The sequence below is a fragment of the Melanotaenia boesemani genome, chromosome 21, assembly GCF_017639745.1.
Source record: "Melanotaenia boesemani isolate fMelBoe1 chromosome 21, fMelBoe1.pri, whole genome shotgun sequence".
Taxonomy (NCBI): Eukaryota; Metazoa; Chordata; class Actinopteri; order Atheriniformes; family Melanotaeniidae; genus Melanotaenia; species Melanotaenia boesemani.
The window spans coordinates 17733101-17755261 of NC_055702.1; the positions used below are offsets into that span (position 1 = coordinate 17733101).

Below are 22161 nucleotides of genomic sequence, written 5' to 3' on the forward strand. Positions count from 1 at the left end.
CCAGTCCCTCCCTCCACCTCTCTCAATATGGTGCTAATGAGAGGCTGAACTTTCATTTTGACTGTTCTCTGGTCACAGAATTGTGTCAGGGCGACACACGATCATGTGAGCTTATTAGTGTGTGTGTGTGACAACAGAGGAGGGGGTCCCTATGTTGTGCCACTTTAACCCTACTCTTCTTTGTGACCTACCTTTCACTGTGGTGAGGCCCAGACAAAGAATACAGCAAGCAACATGTTCAACCCACACACTCTTTACTATATTTTGTCTGTACTCTTCTGGATATAAGCCTGGAGTCAAAGGAAAGTACTGGTTTCATCCAAAGCTACACTCTATTTATGGCAGTCACTGATTTTCTGTGATCAGCTGGAACAAGTTGTCAGCACTATACCAGTCTTTGTAAGCTTTTTAATCCATCCATCCATCCATCCATCCATCCATCCATCCATCCATCCATCCATCCATCCATCCATCCATCCATCCATCCATCCATCCATCCATCCATCCATCCATCCATCCTTGTTCTATATCCAGTTATTGCAATGTAGGCTTGTAAACTGCTACCAGGCCAGAGGCAGGGTACACCTTGGTCAGGTCACCAGTCCATCATAGGGACAACACAGACAGATAGACAGATGCTCACACTCTCACTCTCTCTACGAGAGAATTTAAAAACATTAATTAACCTAATATGTATGTTTTTGGACTGTGGGTGGAGACGGGAATACTCGTGCATGCACAAGGAGAACATGCAAACTCCACACTGTTGACGTTTCAACCAGGAACCTTCTTTCTGCCGGGCCAGAGCAGTCGGTTAATTGTAAAAAAAACAAAAAAACAAAAAAACAACAGCAACAACAACAACAACAACAAAACAATTTCCCAAGCGAATTCCAGTCAAACATTCAAAGATACATATCAAGATCAGTGAGGCTAACTGGAGACAAAGGCTTTAATGTGCTAGGGAGCATAATGATTAAAATCTGGAGCAATGGAAGAATGTCATGTTGTCTGATGTTTCCAGATTTACCCTGTTCCAGAGTGATAGACACATTAGTGTAAGAAGAGAGACAGATGAAGTGATGCAGCCATAGTGCCTACTGTACTAGGGTTAGGGGGCAGTGCTGATCTGGGTTTGCTGCAGTTGATCAGGTCTAAGTTCAGCAACATTATGTGTCCAAAGAATGAGGTCAACTGACTACCTGAATATACTGAATGAGGTGGTTATTCCATCAACAGATTTTTTTTTCCTGATGGCACAGCCTTATTCTAAGATGACAATACCAGGATTCATCAGGCTCAATTTGTGAAAGAGTGTTTCAGGGAACATGAGACATCATTTTCACACATGGATTAGCCACCACAGAGTCCAGACCTGAACCACATTGAGAACCTTTGGGATGTGCTGGAGGAGGCTTTGCTCAGTGGTCGGCCTCGTCAATGATCAAGGTGACGATCTAGGTGAAAAATTAATGGAATGTTGAATGGAAATAAATCTTAGGACATTGCACAAGCTCATTGAAACAATGTCACAAAAAAGAAAGAGAAACAATACATTTCTTTGCATTTCCAATAAGCTCATCATCTTCCTTCCCTTTCTAAGATGTGATCAGGATGGTGAAAGGGTCTATTTAAGCCAAACTATGATATGTTCTTAAGTGTTTTTCTGCAAGGTACACAGCTTGTGACAGGCTCAAATTGTTGTGTCGGAACCACATTATGGAAATGATCTCTGCTCAGGTCTTCCTCTGAAATCTGGTGGGAGGTGAGTTGTTTCAGAAAGACAAAATTATAAATCTGACTGAGAGAAAAACAGGGTTGATCTGCATGTGTGGCAGCAAAGGCTCCTGGTCAAATCTCAGCTGGAAGCTTTCTTTGTGGAGTTTGTATGTTCTCCTTGTGCATGCGTGGGATCTCTCCAGGAAGTCCAGCTTCCCTCCACAGTCCAAAAATATGCAGCTTAGGTTAATTGGTGGCTTTAAAATGTCCCTGTGTGTGAGTGTTGCATGGTTGTTTGTGTGATGGAATGGATTTAAAAAGCAAACACACACACACACACACAAAAAAACAAAACAAAAAACCCCAAAACACATGATGCAAATACAGGATATCTGCTATGAAGTAGGCCAAGTGCTGTGAGTGCTGTCTTCACCTTCCCACTTATAATGTGAACTAGCAGCACCTAATAATAAAAGCTCATGAAATAACCCAATATTTGTTGTTTTTTAAATTAAGGACTGCAAAAGAAGGAAAAAGAGAAAAAAAGAAGAAAAACTTGTGGTGTTAACAAATGTCTTCAAAAGCAGCATAACTGATGCAACAGTTATCTCTATGAAGATTTTTTTCATAGAGTCAGAAATTTTACTTAGCAGCTGCTAAAGCTTTCTTTTGCAAAGTGCATCCAATTTACCCTTTTTCAAACAGGAAATATTATGAATGCCACTTTACCAGTACTTGCACTGATGAAGGAAACAAGACATTCAATTTTTAAAGCTGGATAACTTGTCTTCTAGATGACTAGAAGAAATTAGAGGGTTATTTTATCCAAAATCCAATAGCATTAATTTTTTCACATGGTGCTGCTCAAGCAGATGATTTATGTTTCCTGCTTTAGAAACAGGTGTCTGATATTTCTGTAGCCACCTCATTTCTAGTGGAATTGCACTTGTAGCGCTTACAGCAATGGAAAATTACATTTTAATATTTTAAGACTGACACTGGCTTTCTGAAACGATGCCCCTCCTGTTTGTTTTGCTATAGTCTCAGGATCTCAGTCAAAAAGGCCTTTATTCAAGTTATGTGGCAAATGAAAGTAGCAATATTATGAGATTAAAAACTATTTGCTTATTGATATATAAGAAGCTGTATTATGTGGAAATAAATATGGAGAATCTTGGGGCGTAGGCGTGATTTTGTAACTGTCACTCATAAGTGGTTGATTTCCCACGTAGCATTGACCATTTACTTTTGAGCCGGCTTAGGATGCATTAATGGAAACAGTCATGTAGACAGCAAGAGATGCAGAACACATAATAAAATATGAAAAACATAAACTAATATCAGAAAGCATTATGAGGTTTTGTTATCTTTTTACATTTAACCTGCATCAACTCAGTGATTGGCGCATACTGCCGACTACTCCAAAACCTTTGAAATTGTGTATTGGATAAACAGGTGACATTAATTGGGTGACTTCACCCCAACTAAGCCCCTGCTAGAGATCTTTGAGCAACAGCAACTTGACACTAATATTATTAATGCAACACCTTTAGCACTTAAGTGCTTGCCCTTGCCATGATTTTTTAAATATTTTCCAATTATCACTGAATCTATTTAAACGGAATATGGGGCACGACACCTTGTGTTTGTCATATGGACTATTATTTTTAATCAATAATATCATCCCTATTGAAAACTGAATTCAAAGAAAGTCATATAACATTTAGAATAAGCTAAAAAGGATAGTGTGTTATAACAATTTTTTATGATACTGTTTCTTTAATCTGAGAAGAAAAATCACAGCTTGCCATCATCCTCACAGAGAAAAAATAATTCCAGATGTCTGTAAATTTGCTTATAATAAGCTGAAGCCATCTGGACTTACAGAAAAGATGGATGACATGGACCACTGGCACAAAAAAACAAAAAAACAAACAAAAAAACAACAACAACAAAAAAAAAAAAACAAAACAAAACAAAATAAAAAAAGATTATACTTGCAATTTGTCTCCATGAACCTTATCTGGGCCACCACACCTGCAACAGTCTCATATTCATCTGAGTTGTTTTTCACTGTTATCCATGCCTTACAGATACAATTCAGTCTGCTACATTAGTGTAGCCACCGCTTGCTTTGAATTAAGCCATCTCATCTTCTTTCTACCCGTGAGCTCTAAACTTTAGTCCCATTAACTCACCAAGACTGATTGTAAAACAACCCCGGACCTGCAAACGATGGTGTGTTCAAGCACTGCAGGGCTGAGACAAACCGCTGCCAAATGACTCATTCTAAACCAAGCTCCTTAAACTGGATCATTATGAGAATAAGTCAGTCAGGAGAGAAATCCCAAAACAAATGAGAATCACAACAGGGCCATAGTTTATTTTAGTATTTATTTCATCATCTTAGTTGTACTTTTATCAAGTATCAGTATATATTTTATTCAAAACATAATGTGTATATATATATATATATATATATATATATATATATATATATATATATATATATATATATATATATGTATATATATATATATATATATACCTTTTATCTCTGCATACTTATGCTCTGTTTGTAGTCATATTCATTATGCATTTCACTAGACCTAAAATACTCTTTACTCATAGTATGTAATGCTTTCTACACTACTGCTCAGTGCATGCACCTCTCAGAGTAGTGCCCATCATGAGATTGCATTGAAGCAACTCAACATGAGAAAATAGAGCCATACTTTGACATTAACATGGTAAAAATAAGCATTAACTAATATATCAGCTTCACTGGGATCACCACAGGGCGAGCAGTATAGAAAGCATGTACAGGAAACCAAAAAAGGAAACATAAACAAAACAAAGCATCAAATAAGTTGTCCACACTATTTGGAAGACAGAGATTCTTAAAAATGTTTACATACTTAATAGAATAACTTTATTGTACTATACTTTTATCATTGTTCTCATTACGTACAGAGCTATAAATGATGTTTTTTGCCCTACAGTTGAATTTGAATCTGAAGGGAATTGCTGCACATATATGTTAACAAATCTCAGATGTGCATGTTCACCTATATGTAACACATACTGTATTTAAAGTTTATCACAGAAATTTTATCTTTAAAAATGGGTCAGAGCATTCCTTTCAATGGGTTAATGTGTGGAACAGTGAAACGTCAAGATTGTCAACTGGTGAGAAAATAAAACATGTATGTGAGCAGTATAAATATGTTTTGGAAAAGGCATTAGAGAGAGGATGGTGTAGGTCAGAGAAAAGCATTTGGCTACCAAAGCAGGCTGACAAACACTCGCGCACAAAACCAGACACACTGACTCACAGAGGCAGAAGGTTGAGGATGTCAGGCAGACAGAGAAGCAGTAAAAAGCCCTTTTTGATCACTGCACCTGCTATGTGAGAGAGAGAGCGGTCAACATTTATGGCATCAAAGAGGATGGAGCCATGCTTTGACCTGCTGTAGACCAGAAACATCAGTAAACTCTTAGAAAAGATGGTGTCAAATGACTTGCCACCCCTATTCAATTTCACTCAAATATTTCCTCAACTTTCTTTTAAATATCTGGAAAAAAAAGTTCATTTCACAACAAGATTTTCTTAATATTTTATGTCCTTGTTATTCACAATGTGATTTCAACAGTTATAAATACCCTGACCAGTTTGATATGAATGATTGCTATCAGCACTTAGTACAAAACAAATGGTTCTACTAATAGTGAATCCTGTTAAGCACGTAAGATATATTTAGCGCTCGCAGAGTACAAACATACAAAGCTTTTTTGGGGCATCCTTTGGGGGGAATATGGCAAAGATATAAAAAGAATACTATTGTTGTCTATTGTTCTTTCTATCACTTACAAACAAAACCTCTCTCATATTCTCATCCTGACTTTGGCTCAAGTACTCACGGCCATTTTAAACTCTGATCTGCTTAAAGCTACAATACTGATGTTATGATGTGGCCTTCATTTCTCTGTCTTCACCAGAGTTTCTTATTCAGCCACAATAAATAACATTTAGTTGGGCTTCAACTTGTCTTTAAAACTCAGACTCAAGTTTTGTAATTGCTGCTAAGCAGCAGATGGTGTGAGAGTCCATCTGTCAGTGTGTGTGAGAATATGAGTGTAAATGTGTTTATTCTTTTACAGCACAAAACGGTGTGTTAATTAAATGCCTGTCCATCAAAAGTTTTGAAGTATATTTCTGGTTGAAGAGCTTTGTCTTAGGAAATTCCTATCTTCTGCATACCCATTCCACAAATTTCACAACAGTAACATCTATAGTAAATTTGCAAGACAACACCTTCTCCACATATCTACTGCTTAGTCTTAGTTAAACACAACCTGTTGATGTCCACTGATCTTCTCTTGCAAATCTTCTGTTATGGTTCATCTCTGTCAATTTGTGTCTCTCCCTTTGTTTCATCTTTGAATCCCCCCTTCACTCTTTCAGTCTGTGTCTCGGGGAGATGTAGTGACATGCAAAGGGGAGGAGAGTCGCCTAGGGAGAAACACAGGCCAAATCAAAGAATAAGAGTGGGTGGAACTTAAATACAAATGGTTTAAACTAAAAAAAGGATTAATAAACATAGGTTAATAAAGAGAAACAGATGGAGAGATGGTTGGAAAACTTATCAAATTATATACATCTAATGAGAAAAGGGTATGATGGAGCTAACTTGAATGAAGGTAGTGATGATACACTTTTGACTTGCGTTCCCCATCCCAGCGGTTCCTTTTGGACTCTTTGATCCAGTTGCCTCTACATGTTCCAGAGCCTGTGTTTGTCCTCCCTCACCTGTCAGTGAGTTTCTTGAGCGCCCTCTCGATGTTCATTCGATGTCCCACACGTGTCACTCCCAGGTCTAAGAAGTCGTCCTTGGTAAGCGAAGGCAGATGAGATCCATCTATCTCATTATCTATAAAACGCTCTCTGTGTTCACCAAGATTTAAATAAGCCAGCCAGTCAGCCACATCGTACTTGGTCCAGTAGGGTAGAGGTTTGATTGCGAATGGTTTGGCTGGTGGAGGAGCGTTGAGGTGGGGATAGTTGAGACATGAAGGGCTGGGTGGTAGATGCAATGGGGAAGAGGCCCCTGAGAGAAAATGGGTGGGGGAGAGAGAGCGTGAGACAAGCATGGGGTTTGGACTTGGCACACCAGATGGGGAGAACAGTGGAGGAGTTGAAGCCTGGTAGACGTCTCCTAGTGGGAGGCCCGGAGATGGAGGAGTCAGGGGGCCGGGAAAGTCAAAGGGGTTGTTGTAGACAGGTGTAGAAGGAAGGATAGGGAGAGAGGAGGGTCTGGGAGGGGTGGGGTTTGACTGCTCAGTGTTATAGATGAGAGGACTGGGAGCCCGGCGCCTAGAGATCGAAGAGCGCATCTCCTTAGTGGGACTGCTCTGAAAATCAAAAGTCTGCCTGCGAAACTTGGACCTGTGCTTAGGTGATGTTGGGTATGGGCAGTAAGTAGGAGAATGGGGAGGATGTGAATGTACCGGGGAGGTAGGCATTTGTGGAGAAGGGGATCGGGTCCAGTTGCGCTGAACTGGGACTTGAGGAGAAGGTGAGACAGAGGGAGTGGCCGAGAGGTTGGGTGTCAGGATCTGACGATGCTGCGGAGACGAGGTTGGTAGTGGCGAGGTGGAGCGGCCGGTGGGTGGGCTGTGAAATGCATCAGTGAAATCTGCTGAATACCTAAAAGACAGAATGAAACTTTAATTTATATCATTACCATTATTAAAAAACCTAATTTAACAAAGCAGATATACAAAAATGCCATTTTTAAATTAAAGGTCCAGGGTGTAGCTAGTAGTGAGATCTGCTGGTGCAAAATGCATGCAATAGAACACCCCCTACTAACTTGAAAACTAAAATAAAAACCAAAAAACTGTTAAAGGCCTAGTCTTGAGCCAGAGCTTATAAACATCTTTGGAAATGCCATGTTGCAATTGCAAACAGATCACTCTGAATGTTACACAGTGAACCTTTAAGCACTTGCTGATGAAATCAAGCAAACCTGTGCATGGCTGGTGACTTTGGAGCATGGCTCCAGTCATCCATGCTCTTCATGCTACTCATCTGTTGCAGCTTGGAACTTAGCTCATTGATGATGCTGGCTTTCATGCCCGAAAGAGGTGAGTGGAGTCTGCGGCTTTCCAAAATCATTGCCCCTCTCTGGACTCCACCTTGCTCATGTTCACCAATTTCACTCCAGACCACTGATCGAGAGTCCATTGGTCTCTCGAAACAGGCAGTCAAGGTGGAGCTAAAGCTGTCCTCCATTTTGGATAAATTCTGCTTGTGCTTCTTTTCGTCTATGAGAGTCCCATCTAAACGAGCATTTTCTGGGTTGCTTTGTCTTTGTAACTGCAAAGGAGCCGGGTTGGTGCTGCTCTGCCTGCGTAGTGCTATAGGCGGGGCTCTGCCACCATGAGTCATCTTTGGAAACACAGGGTTTGTCAGTTTGGCGCTGTGCACCTCAAACGTTTGCCCTCCTGAGTAAGGATCTGGATGTTCAAGACCTTTCACTCCCTCTCCTCCTCGCCCATTTCCTCCAACCCCTCCTCTGTCTCCTCGTAATCCACTTAGTCCCAGCATTTCTAAATGATGGTCACTGCTGCTATGACTGTCTAGCTCCTCAATTCCAGAATCCACCACGGCATCCTGCCAGTCTCCAGTCTTGGGTATAACTGTAGTGTGATGAGAGTGGTCAGCAGCTTTCCCTGCTGTACTGAGGCCAGTCTTAGGTCCAGCTATGATCATACTGTAGTCAGAGGATGCTGGGGAGGTTGTAGTGGTTGTTGCTGCAGTAGTTGCCGTCATGGTAGTGGTAGCGTAGGTCATGGTGGTGGTGAGGGTGGCTGTACCTCTATCCTGGGCTGGAGTGTGTGCACCTACTGAGGGGTCAGAATTGTTGTAATAAGGGTGAGAATAGGACATGGGCTGAGGTCTGTGTAGTGACGTAGCAGGCAGTGCAGCAGTTGAGGTGGAGGTGGTGGCGGAGGAAGGGGGAAATATCTGAGGGGAAGGATAAGATGGAGAGAGAGCTGACTGTGTGAGGTTGGCCACTTCACTATCATAAGATGTGAGGCTAGAGGCAGCAGAGTCACCACCCTGTGTGGATGTTTGGGGAGCATTTGGTGGCTTGGCAGGTGGAAGAGAGGGTGGGAGATGTGAAGCAGCTAAAATAGTGTGTTGATTCTGGTGTTGATGATGTTGAGAAAACTCCTGGCCTCTCTCGTTCTTACCATTGGCAAACTGTAGAGGAGGGGGTAAGGGATCTGCAAAAACAAACTCTTCATCTATGTCTATTGAGGGAGCTGGTGGAGGTAAAACCATTAGTGCTAGGCCTCCACCCGCCCCAACTCTTGCATCTCCAATAGTGTCATTTGTCTGCGTTGGGGCTGTGGGGACAGTGTACTGAGGGATATAGCTGGTGTTAGGAGTGTTTTCCATCTGTAGATAGGAAGGTCTACGGGGGGCAGGTTGAGCCGGAGGGGGAGGAGGCTGAATGGGTGGAGCAGATCTGCTGTCATACAGCTCTTTTTCTCTCTCTCTGCCGCTATGTGGGTAATACTGGGGTGGAAACTGGCTGGTTCTATCCTCAGAAAAGCGAACTCTAAGTCCCTCTCTAGGTCCCCCCTCCTTTTCTCTCTCCATTCTTTCTCCTCCTCCTCCCAAACGCAATATCCTTGGTGACTGCGGACGGCTCAAAGACGCAGGTGAGGTGGTGGCAGTGGGGGAGCTTAGGTGGAGAGACACTGGAGAAGTGTAGGTTGACTGTGTTGGTGTTGCAAAAAGCGAAGGTGTTGGGGTCTGAATAGGTGTCGGAAAGGCTCCGACTGTGGAAAGCTGCCTGCCAAAGTGTCTCTCCTCCCGACGAGTCCTGCGGTCATCCTTCAAGGCTCGCTCTCTTGCAGCCAGGGCCAAGCCAAGTGGGGATGAGGGGTCCAGAACTTTTCCTGTAAGTGGGTGAATGAAGGTAGTCGTAGGTTGTGGACCATACACAGATGGAGCTGACTTTGGTTGGCCATCTTGACCAAGGATGGGGGAAGAGTACTCAGGTAAACCAAAGGCTGGGGGCATGCTGCTGGAATAGTTCACATAGTTGTCTCCAGAAAACATGCCCTCATCTATAGACTTGGAGGGCCGAAGTCGAGGGGTGGGCACTTCCATTTGTGAGCCCTGTAAAGGCTGAATTCGTGCCCCTAATGCTCCTCCCCCCTCTCCTACTCCACCTCCTGCCTCCCCTTGGATGTCCTCCTCAGATGAGAGGAAAAAAGAAGCACTCTTTCTTCTCATATCTCTGAAACGTTCTCTTTCCCTGCGTGCGCCTCCTCCTCCAAATGTTGTACCAACTGTTGAGGTGTAGTCCAAGTTTTCCATGTTTTGCTGTGAGGAAACAGAAGGTGCAACAGTTGATGATGGCAAGGAAGTGGGTACTGGGGGCTGGGGTTGCAAGGGTGTGAGGGGTGATGGTAAGCTTGTATCGGGAATTTCGGAGGCTGCGTCTGCAGAGGTTAGGTCCTCCACATCTGGAGAGGGCTCGGCCTCCATGCTGCTGCCCTGGCTGCTTCGACCGCTGCTGCTGGTGGAGGGCGCTTTGACAATGATAGTGGGGATGGGAATGGAACTTTTTTCTTTGGATGCACCTCCTTTTCCTCGATGTTGTCTCAGTCCATCTTCCACTTTTGACTGCTTCATCAAAGCTCCCCGGCCACCCCTTCTTGCCACTCCCCTGCCAACTCCTCCACCAACTCCTCCACCCTGCTCTCGGTTGGACGCATGTGGAGGATGTTGCTGTGCCTGTTGGGGCTTGGGTTTAGCACTTGTTGGGGGTGTGGCACTGCTGTAGCCTCTCCTCAAGCCTCCCATCTTTCCACCACCCCTCCGAGGTACATCTTGTTCTCTGATACACAGTCCTTCCGATTGCCTGCGCAGGGTGGGCACCATGACCGGCTGGTTCATCCCACCAGGCCCTCCTCTCTCCCAGCCAGCTTGAGCAGGATGTCCTTGTTGAGAGTGGAGCTGGTAGTGGGCTTGCGATACAGGGGGGATTGGCATAGCAGGCCCTCTACCAGGATGAGGCCCTGCAGATAAAGGTGGCTCTGGGGCAGATGTGTTAGGGGGTGGAGGGATGTCTTCAGGTCCTGGCACTGATAAGCTGCGAGCCAACTTCATTGCAGGTGGATGGAGGTTTTGTCGCTCCTCCTCTGTTACGCCTGAGCACAAAAACACAAGCAGTTAAAAACACTGAAAAATAAGAAACTTGTGTTATTTTAAGTCTAAAAAACTCTGATACCCATAGATTTTTGACGCATCATCACTGCATGTTGAGGCCCATGTCCTGGTTGGAAATGTGCTTGGTTGTAGCCAAAACCAGGTCCAGTCTGTACCATGCTCAGTGATGACTTCTGCTCATAAGGTTGCTTTAGAGATGTTCAAACACAAAGGGGACAAACAACAACCAAACATTTATTTTGATATAAACAAATATGGGCTGTTAATCTGATACTGAGAAGATGGTGCACATTACAGTGCAGAAAACTGTGCAAGTGTATCAGGCAGCAAAGAATAAATGAATGGACGCAACCTGACTCACACTTGAATAAATGCTGTTGTGTGGGTGGACCATTGTCAATCATTTTCTGTAAAGTGCAGTGAGGGCAGGAGAACACATAGAGCTAAAAAAAAAAAAAAGCTAAACACCAAGTTGCCTTACAGATAGGCATAATTTTTGCCAGCATTAGTCACTTCCATGACTAAATACATGCTAGATTCTAAAGCAGTGGAGATGGAAGAGGGGGTGGGGAGCTGTTTATCTTAAATCTGTATTGCAATACATGGAAAGTAATCCATGGCTTTTCAGGATATGATAGTATTTTGTAGATAATGCAGATATTATGAGAAATGATCCAAGAGGATACCCTGTTTGTTCTCAATAGTACCTCATTGGAGATGTTGGGAACAATACTCTTGCTCCGGTCCCTCTTGCCTCCATGACCTCTCTGGCCCTGGTTGTCTGATGTAATAGTGTGCTGGGCAGCAGCCAATATTTCATCTAGTTTATCTAGAAAAGGCAGAGAATGAAACAGGGCATAGGAACAGCAGAGAGAAAGTGGAAGAAAGTATGCAAAAGAAACATCAAAGGAGGATTTCAGTGAGCCCCCTCTTAACCCCTTAACACCCTCTAACATAATGACAAGAGCAGTGGGAATGATTTCTTACTTAACGCCATCTGATAGACTGTCCTCTTCTTATCAGGACCCTGAGAGGACTCATACTCTGTAGAAGGAGGAAGGAAAAAAAGAGCATCAAACAGGCTGACTCTTAATTAAAGCTCAGAAGCTGATGGGGATAATGATAAAACCTGAAATTCACCTGCTTTCTTTTTCCATGGAGAGGCAGCTGTTGCATATGTAATTTGGAAAACATAAATTAGTTGTGACTAGAACTGCTATATAGTAATGTGAACAAAGCAAATAAAAGGGTGAAGTACATACTTAGACACATGTGATGGTGTGAATGCTGGTGTGATGAGAGGGATAGTGATGAGGACAGAAATGATCATGAGAATACACAAATCCAATCTCCCACCTTTGTCCACTGTATGCAGCACATTTGGTTCAGAAGAAAATAAAGAGATAGAGATCTTTATGAATACTGAAATTAGACGAGTCTTATTTCACAACATTAAATGACTTTTATATCTCTTAACCTCACTCTTTAATTGTCACCTTTCTTCTTCACGGGTAACATCAAAGGTGTAAATGAATTAAAATACTTCCTGCCAACTTTTCTTATAAAAAAGAAAGCTATTGCACCTGACTGGATAATTTTCTTGGCTTTCTGCATCAACTCAGTTGATATTTAATGTTGCATTTTAATATGTCATCCTCATGCAAGAAAGCTGCTAACCCTATTAGAAAAAAGTACATTTATTGTGAGACACCCACTCCAACCCCTAACACCACCAAAAAATAAAAAGGGAAAACTAATTTTTTTGTCCCCTCTGCTGTCTTACCCATGTCCTCCAGCTCTGATGTCATTGACTTAGAGCGCAGGGCAATAGCAGGAGGCGTCAGTCTTTTCGTCTGCTGTGGGGCTACCAAGGAAAGTGGGCCAAATGCAGATTTGATGTTTAGGATTTTTGTATACACTTGCAGTCATCAATGAAAACCACATTTCAACAGGCTTTCAGGGTGAAGTAAACATACAATCAACTTCATCATTACTCCAAAAACACAGGATGGAAATTACTAGGAAAATGTGACTCGTACCTCTTTTCCGTGCAGTATCCTCTAGTTCAGGGTTTCTAGCAACCATCACAACTTTCACCATAAGGCTGTTGCCCCCCTGTCTGATCATGTTTACCACCTGTCGATGACCAACCTTCACAACATTCTGGTTGTTCACCTGATGGTCACAAAGATAGAAAATTATCTGATGTGTTGCATTAAAAAAAGAGAAAAATACATTTCAGACAGCAACTGAAGTAAATCGCTTATAAAAAAGCTCAAGCAGCCTCATAAGTGACTCATATTAGTAGCATACCAATTAGAAGTATGTGTCAGCTTTAATAGAGGTTTGACAATTGCCATTTTTACAAGTGACTTTTCAAGGCAGCATTCAAGAATTTTTAAAGGTGCAAAATGGCCAGAGTGTTGATGCCTGAACTACTGTTGCTTTGTTGATGAGTAGCAAGAGTTACAGTAGTCCCTCAAAACCTTTACACTACAACATTTATACGTAGAAACAACATACTCACACTCTATATACATTAGTAACATTAATAAATGAATTTACTGAGTTTGCTTCATCTTGCATGTTGCTATTTTGTTTATATTCTAAAACAACTATTGACAGTCTTGTAGGACATACCAACACTTCTTGTGTTTTTTCAGTAGATTTTAATTAGCTTTAATTAAAAAAAAAAAGTAATATCATTCCATTATGTCTTGTTGTCTAAATGTGAAAAGGGGTTCAAGTCTTCTGCTGGTCTGTGGCCTTTCTGTTTAAAGTTTGTCTGTTTCCTTTTTCTTTTGCCCGAGTGGGTTTTCTCCTACTGCTCTGACTACAGTTAGTCATGCATCTTAGGTTAATTGGTGATTATAAATTGGATATGAGTGTGAGCAAGCATGGTTGTCCGTCTCTTTGTGTTAGCTCTGTCATGGACTGCTGTACCCCACCTTTCACCCAGTATTAGCTTGGATAAGTTTCCATTTTTCTAATGACTCACTGGGTAAGTGGGTTCAGTGGATAAATGTATGCATATTATTTTGGGAAAAAAATGGACCCAGAAATGTAAGCTGCATCAGTGGTGGTAATATTTCTTACTCTTTTTTAAATGTGGATTCTGCATAAATTTTGTAAGTGAAACTCTTTAGACATCATTACTTTGACAACTACTTAGACAACTTAGACACCAGCACTTAGAAAATTACTAAGTGTTGGTACAAAATGCACCGTACCTCAATGAGGAAATCCCCCATCCTCAAACCCGCTCTCCACGCCACACCCCCCTCATCAACAGACTCTAAGTACTGCAGCGCAGGGAATGCTGGCGTTGGAGTGAACTCCTCTATGGGAGTCTGAGCTGCAGGCATGAGATAAAAGTGATGACCATGAGTAGACCCACATAATTACAGCATGCATTTCGTAATGGTGTATAAATAGAGACATTAGAATAGTAGAAAAAGAGCACATAGGACTGAAAAATGTTTGGTGATAGAGAAAGGATGCATTGACTTTTAGATAAGAGGTTCACCTTTGGCTCCCCTAAGCACAAAGCCAAAGCCTTCATTGTCTTTCTTCTGTAGGAGCACTGTCTTCTCCTTAATAATGTAGTCACTTGAAGAGAGTAAAGAGGGATCAGAAGAGAAGGGGAAATGGGGATGAAGAGAGATTGGGTAAAAAAAGACAGAATTGGAGAAGAAGAGAGCTTTATGACTTTTAATGGAACAAAACACGTCTTATTGACATGCAAATAACGCACTTTCTCAATGTGGAAAACAGCTATACTGCATCACATTATGAAATCACACTGCAGCAAAAGATAGGTTGGCTTGAGAATACCATTGAAAAGGCGGTGGTGCACAAACGGGTTGATGGCTGGGGTACAGTTAATGTCATTATGGGAAGAATTGTGTATGAGATGACATTCCACACTAAAGACTAATCCAGCTGGAGCAGAAAAGCACTGGACCAGGAGGAACAGGACATTAGAAAAATGTGCACATACAGTACACTCATAATGGAAACTTACAAATGCACCTAAATTGCTGCATTAGCTTTCACTGCCTCTGGCAGCTTTTGCAGGGATACTGCTTCACCAACTCCTGCGCATCACTACCAGACATTCATGACACTTCAAATTATGTAAAAGAATAAGTCAAATATGCCTCTAATCTCCCCACACAAACAGCTCCTCTTGCTGAAAGTCTACAGTCTGAGCGAACCGAAACAGCACTTAAAGACGTTGGTGACGCAATCTTATTGTGAGTTGGTTGGAGTAGTTGCTCACTGAGCTCCAGCATTATTCTATTACCATGTCTGGGACTTTTGGCCAGGCTGCTTTACAACCCCTTTTCTCTAATATAGGACCAGTTAAATGGGCTCCACTCTGCCACAGAAAGCCTCATCTTATGACCCACTGCAGGACTTGACTTTCTAACAATGTCAATCCACCCTGCCTCCATTAGTCAGCCTGGGGCTTGAGCAGAGCTGTATGATTTAAGAATTTCAGATATTTCTGCTATAGGAAGCTCCATTCTGTGTTAGTTGTGCTCTTCATCCTAACTTAGACTGATGTGCCAAATGAAATCGAATCACATGATTTCACAAAAATGCTTAACCGTAAGTGAACAGAATGAGCATCCAAATAGAAGAATTTCTCTTTGTTTGTAGTGATAGTTTGACAGTGTAATGAAACTGCTCTGGATACACTCAAGTAGAGAATTTCCACAAGAAAAAAAAGTTTTATTTTCAACCCTCTTTATATTTAAACTTCAAGAGAAGCAGTGAATGTAACTGAGATTTCTTTTGGCCCTGAATTAAATTTGTCATGCACTACCGACTGCAGAGCTACGCACAAATTCTGCCTTCTTAGCTTAAGTCATGAGGCCCAAAGCCAAAGTAGTCGTACTGAATACAACATTAACTGTAACCTAAACCTGAACACAACTTTTTGATTGGATTTCCCAGCAATGAGGTCTGCAGCCAGGGAGTAGGAAATATAACTGCTAGGGAAAATGATATAATGCAACATTTTAAATGCTAGCATTTGATTGAGTTTTAGGCTTTAGGCAACAGACATTTTTTTTTCACATTTCTGGCAATAGGCCCCATTACTCCAACTCCAAATTGTGCAACCACTTCTGAAACACCTAACGGTATCAAAATAACAATAACAGAATAATACAACAGACCACACACTCTCTTACAGCACAAACACTGCAAGTTCTTGCCTGTCTAATCTGGAAGTGAATATAATAAACAAAGTATGGCTGTTGAATCAAAGAGGCAAAACAGTGTCATGAGCACTGGCTTGCGGGCCTTAAGATCCAGACTTTGACATCAAGCCGTAACTTTATCACTGAACAGACGATCACTAGTTTCCCCGACTGAGGTCCATCCCTTGTGTGTTCTCCATCAATGTTACTGTTTCGCCAACGCTTAGCCGCCTTCCAGCCATCTGCTCCTCACACCTCATTCCTTTTTCTCTCACCCTGTCCTCCATCATGCTTTCCCTCTCTGAGGATCAAAGTAACAGAGTGGGTGGACAGATCTACCGGGCTCTTCATCTATCCACTTATACAAGGGGGTAAATGTGGCCTCTGCTGGTCCTCAAGGTACTTTTAAGCTGTACTGCTGGCTTATGGTAAAACACCTGATTTCCTTTACATATTTAAAGTCATTTCACTTGTGCATCACTACAGTGACCAAAATGGCCCAGCCAAGCAGCACCATAAAAAGCACAAACGTTCCTGGTTAATCACAGTTTGTTAGTAGGATGTGCTCTAGCTGAACTGGCTGCAATGAAGCTGTTCTAGAGACAGGAATTATTGTGCACCCTCCTGAGTCATCCTCTCTTCTATTCACAATCACTGAGAAAAAAAGGCAGCTTTTTTAACCATGCACCTGCTGAGTGTACATGCAGATAGACTGGTTATGTGGGGGCATTACCCTCACACCACAAGTGAAGTAGCTGACAGATGTTGGCGATACACACTGTGGATTGAGCACACAAATATATAGACAGGAGAGACACTCCCACATCAAGCACTATGACATACACATATGTGAAAAACACATTTCATTCAGTGTATGTAGTTGCATATATACATAAAACAAGATAAATGCATGCAGATACTGGCATGCAAAGATATAACTGGTATCTCAAATTAGAGCTCAAACGAAAAACCGCACTCTTGCCACTTACGTACCCATTCATTTTCATCCTCTTGTACAGTCAAAATGCCACACATCTTTAGTGGTACGGTGAGATACGATATATATATATATATATATATACACACATATATATATATATGTAATGTGAATTTTTTTTTTAAAGAACAGGAATAAATGGGCAGTCCAGGTGAATTAAAAATATCTTCTACAAAAAATCATGACTCAAAGAGAATGAAATACACCCACACTGTCTGACTGAAATGCATCAATATGTGCTGTCTTTCATGCACTAACACACACACACACACACACACACACACACACACACACACACACACACACACACACACACACACACACACACACACACACACACACACACACACAGCTTTCAGGAAAACACAAGGGAGGGAAACACAGAAATAAACATGCTGCAGAGTCTCCATTCAGCAGCTACTTCCATTCTACAGATATTTACATGCATAGAAAAAAATGCAGTTTTGAGACACACGCACATATCCACACACTCAAAGACGCACACACACACAGAATACATAGCTTGTTAGTCTGTCTTTGAAAAGGCACGGCCTCTCAATAGCATCATCTACCTCTCCCCTCTCTCCATTGTCCTCTCCTCACATCCATAGCCAGCCAATGAATGAGGAAACAGCCGCTACCTGTAAATGAACCACACGCTCCTGTTTCTGGGGCCCAGTGATGGCCACGAAGAAGAGAGGGAGAGAGAGAAATCTCTCTCTCCGCATCCCCCCATTGCCATGTACCCCCCCCAACTCTCTCTCGCTCGCTCTCCACCACCTCCTCCTCCTCCCTCCTCTTCCTCCCAGTCTTCCAGCGAGAGCTCAGCCGGAGAGAGCGCGAGAGAGAGTGTGTGTGACGGTCTACACCCCGCGTACTTCAGACAAGAGAAAATGTGAGAGAGATGGAAAGAGAGAGAGAGATAGAATACCAGTGATAATCGCAACAGGGGAGAATGTGTGGCATGTGTGTGCGGGTGGACGACAGGAAGAGGGTTTGGTTGTAAAATTGGGGGGAAGAAGAGCTGAATTTTAGGGGTAGGGATGCGGGGGATGGGTGAAAATGTGAGGCAACGCAGGGAACGAGAAGTGCTCACGTTTGAGCATCAACAGACCGGTATGTCACAGATAAGCTCACAACTGATTCCCACCCTGAATTCACTGACACACATATTTGCCAACTTTCCTCTCACTCCCTCCACTCCGCTCAAACAGAGCTGTCATCACTGCACAGTCTAACAAACACTCTTCCTCTCTATATCTCTCTGAAACAGTAATTGACATTCTCCAAAATGCCAAGCTGCAGTGACAGAACATGTTCTGGATCACCTTGCTCTTAATTGAGCACCACTTCACCACAGCGCTGCAATTACACTCAACCAAGCAATACTTCTTTTTGGACTACAGGAACAGTTGCATTAAAGTGAATGACAGCGGAAGATGCTCAGCACAAGGGCAATGTCAGCTGTAATGCGTAAGTGACTGTAAAACCAAGGGATAGTGACTATTAAGTCCTTCTCACTAGCCTAGGGATCTAGGCAGCTTCAGCCTGCTCATGACTCATCAGTAGGATGATGTATGTACACACAAAAACACAGGCATTTTTACATTTGCATGCACACAAACTCCTAATAAGCATGCATTAATAAAAGCTTTATAACACACAGTCACAGCCACCTAGGGGTGGACTGCAGCTTCTGACAGACACCACATAAAAACAAAAGGCCTGTCTTTCATAATAGCTTCATTGTGTTCAGTGCATGTAAGCAAGGAAATAGTGGTATGTAAATAAAAGTGTCAGTGAGACAAGTACATTTGTCTGGTAGGGTCAAAAGAGATAGAGCTGCTCTGTTCTTTCAGATATAACACAAAAACAGATATGAAGCACCAGTAGGTGAATTATCGAGCATGTGCAATTACAAGAACCTCCTGTTATCCACAAAACAAGTGTTTGATTATTTCAACCGCCTTTACTGCTTTCACATTCTTGCCTTACACTGACAACAGTTTGTGCTGCCCACACTAATGTGATAACTGAATCTCTTTATATTCTAAACCCAGCAAGCACTTGGTGAGAAGTTGGAAAACTGGACACATCACACATCACACCACACTATTAACTTATTTGTTTCATTATCATTATCACTTTATTCAAATTAATCAACCTAAAGCTGTTTATTTTACCCTTGTTGCTGATGGATTAATAACATTACATGATGGCGAAATCCCCAAAATAACCTCCATGGTAAAAGTTTTAAATTACGTCATGGGTGCTTTGACACATAGTGGGTCAGATGCACAGCTTACAACTAAATTGTTCAGCTAAATTACTGGTTAAAAAATGTTACTTTGAGATGTTGTGTTTATCATATTATAGAAGAACTTAGCTGACAAAGATATTTCTATGTTTAGACATGAGGATTGAGAATTTTCCTTTAAACTGGTTGTGTTGATCTCAAGCATTTTATAAGTTTTATTTCAAAGCAGTTTGATTTATTGTCAGACCGAAGAGGGGAGATTATTGCTTCTGCCCAAACTTATGCTCTTGTACTGACTGTAATGGACTGTAACTATCACAACAGCTTTCCTTACCTGGGGCCATCAGTGCCATCGTAAGCTCCAACTGTGACATTGCGGAAAAGCTTCCTTTTGGCCTTCTCACTGCGCGTCTCTGCAAGACACATGCAGGCGAGACATATGTCCAATTTTAGCTTTCAACTTCCGTCTTGACACCCTTTCAGTCTTTTGGAAGAAGTGCTGCTTTTTCGACCCAACACACAATTAACACAATAAATTTACAGCCTATTTTTGTGTCTTCACTGTGGCATGTGCTTTGCTTGCTGTTGAACGCTGCTGCCATGAAAATGGGGTAAAAGTGTATGACTGTGCTGGACATGTGCCAGTGCCAGATGCTAAAGGGCATCATGGCACTGGCATAAAAAGATGAATGATGACCAAAGAAAATTATTATTAACAGAAAAAAAAAAAGAAATGATGGTTCCAGTGGATGAAATTTAGAGATCTGTTGGCACAAAGGCTATATGGTTTCATTTTTGATTAGTGTTGACTGTCTGCTCAGAGGGGACAAACCAAACATCTTTTCTTCTATTGTAGTTGGGTGGTTGTTTTGGGGGTTGGTTGCAACTTGCAGCTTTAGCCACCAGATGTCACTGCGTCCTACATAATGGACCTTTTACTGCAGGTCAGATACAAAATGAACTCTTACTGAATTGCCACAAAACTCAAAAGGGCCCTTAAGAAATGTAAACATGCAACAACCAGAAATGTTTCATCTTACCTTTGTCTTTACTGGGAGCAGCCACCTCCTGCACACAATCTGAAGGAAACCAGCCAGTGCGTCCTTTGACTGTTCCCTCCCAGTATCCCCCTTCTCCTACGCTTAACACTAACAGAGACAGATATTGCTCCATTAACAAACAGTTCTATAAAATAATGTTAAGTTTGGGTTGTAAATTTAATTTCTTTTTAAGCTTCAGCAATTTTATTATGCTCAATAATAGCAATAAACATTTATTGTGTATACAGTATACAGTGATTTTCAGTTTTGACTTTTTAAGTGTTTGAAGATATTTGGATATTGACGGTATGAAATGCTTCAATCAGCGGATTTTTACACCATAACCATATATTTCATCCCGTGGAAATTTGGTCTCTCCTCACCTTTAACTTTGTCCCCTTTGTTGAGTGAGAGCTCTCGGTCTCCAGTAGCAGAGTGGGCACGCGTGGCCACATAAACCCGTCCTGGCACAGCGCTGTACATGCGCTTCATCTGACCCCCTCCACTGCCTGCTGAGGTTGCACTACAGAGGGAGAGGAAGACAGTCTTTTACACAAGCATGACATAAGTTGAACACTTTGAAAAACAAGAGAGATGACATAGAACGTGTCAGGCTACACCCCTGACATTCAGTGGGTGAGTCATCCTTGTTAGTCATACCAGCAGTAAAACTGCATGCTTCAGTGTACAAAGTGTCCAGTATTCTGTATATCTATGAATATCTATTTTAACAGTAAAAAACCTGAGACTATTATAAAATAATATGTCAGATGCTATATCCACAATGTACTTTTGACTCTTCATAATTACACTGATGATAAAGTTTCCTGTCTATAATGTCATTCTGACAATTTAAAACACGGTTAATATTATCTGTAATTCTGTTTTTGACAAATTGCAGATGTCTTGAACATCATTATGACAAGTCCAAGTGTTTCTGCATTATGTTGCCAGTCTGACATTCTCTAATCAATACTGGCTAACCAAAGCATTTTAGAACTAAAAGAAGTAAAAAATATTGCAATTATATTTAACAAAGCTTCAAACAGCCACAAGCTTGGTGATTGTTCTCAATAACAGTTTCTGTCAACCTCAGTATTTGTCTGTACTGGCATGGTGGTAATATAGATCACTATAGGTACAAATTAGGGTCAAAACATGGTTGAATAGTAAGCTACAGTAACATATCAGCAACATGATGTCTTTCAGTTGAAACTCGAGTCAACATTCTGTATATGTTATTACAAGTTGTCTTGCTAGGTAAGTTTTACGTTTAAGAAATGTAATAAAGTAAGTATGACAGGTAAAAGTATGACAGCTGAAGCTGATGATCTGGACCAATGATCACCAACCCCAGACCTCATGGGCCAGTGCCTTGAAGTTTTTAGATGTTTCCCAGGTTTAACACACCAGAGTCCAGTTAATCAGTGCGTCCTTTGACTGTTCCCTCCCAGTATCCTTCTTCTCCTAGGCTTAACACTAACAGAGACAGATATTGGTCCATTAATAAACAGATCTATAAATCTATCTATTATCTATATCTAAATATCTATTAAGAAGCTTGCACAGAACTTGACAAGCAGATGGAGAACCATTTAATTTGAATCGGTTGTGTTGCAACATGAAACGTCTAAAACCAGAAGGAAACTGGCCCAAGACATTCAGAGGTAGTGATCCCTGATGTA

General features: G+C 41.7%; 1 protein-coding gene across 6 annotated transcripts in view; it reads right to left on the minus strand.

Annotated features, from left to right (window-relative positions):
* Positions 1 to 4272: 4272 nt before the first annotated feature.
* The window catches only part of LOC121632723 (SH3 and multiple ankyrin repeat domains protein 3-like), a 42443-nt gene continuing 24554 nt past the window's right edge, over positions 4273 to 22161 (minus strand). For 4 of the 6 annotated variants that reach the window (XM_041974425.1, XM_041974423.1, XM_041974424.1 and 1 more), the window contains 15 exons: positions 20860 to 20999; positions 20477 to 20584; positions 19771 to 19849; positions 14499 to 14581; positions 14203 to 14327; positions 13012 to 13147; positions 12756 to 12836; positions 12329 to 12337; positions 12113 to 12139; positions 11960 to 12016; positions 11680 to 11801; positions 11034 to 11160; positions 7749 to 10953; positions 6530 to 7426; positions 4273 to 6232 (listed from right to left, as the gene is read on the minus strand). In XM_041974425.1, the coding sequence (XP_041830359.1) occupies positions 6181 to 6232; positions 6530 to 7426; positions 7749 to 10953; positions 11034 to 11160; positions 11680 to 11801; positions 11960 to 12016; positions 12113 to 12139; positions 12329 to 12337; positions 12756 to 12836; positions 13012 to 13147; positions 14203 to 14327; positions 14499 to 14581; positions 19771 to 19849; positions 20477 to 20584; positions 20860 to 20999 (5248 nt within the window). In that variant the 3' untranslated portion in view covers positions 4273 to 6180. Of the gene's footprint in view, positions 6233 to 6410; positions 7427 to 7748; positions 10954 to 11033; positions 11161 to 11679; positions 11802 to 11959; positions 12017 to 12112; positions 12140 to 12328; positions 12338 to 12755; positions 12837 to 13011; positions 13148 to 14202; positions 14328 to 14498; positions 14582 to 19770; positions 19850 to 20476; positions 20585 to 20859; positions 21000 to 22161 lie in introns of all 6 variants that reach the window. The other 2 variants (XM_041974426.1, XR_006008958.1) reach the window with 2 other exon arrangements.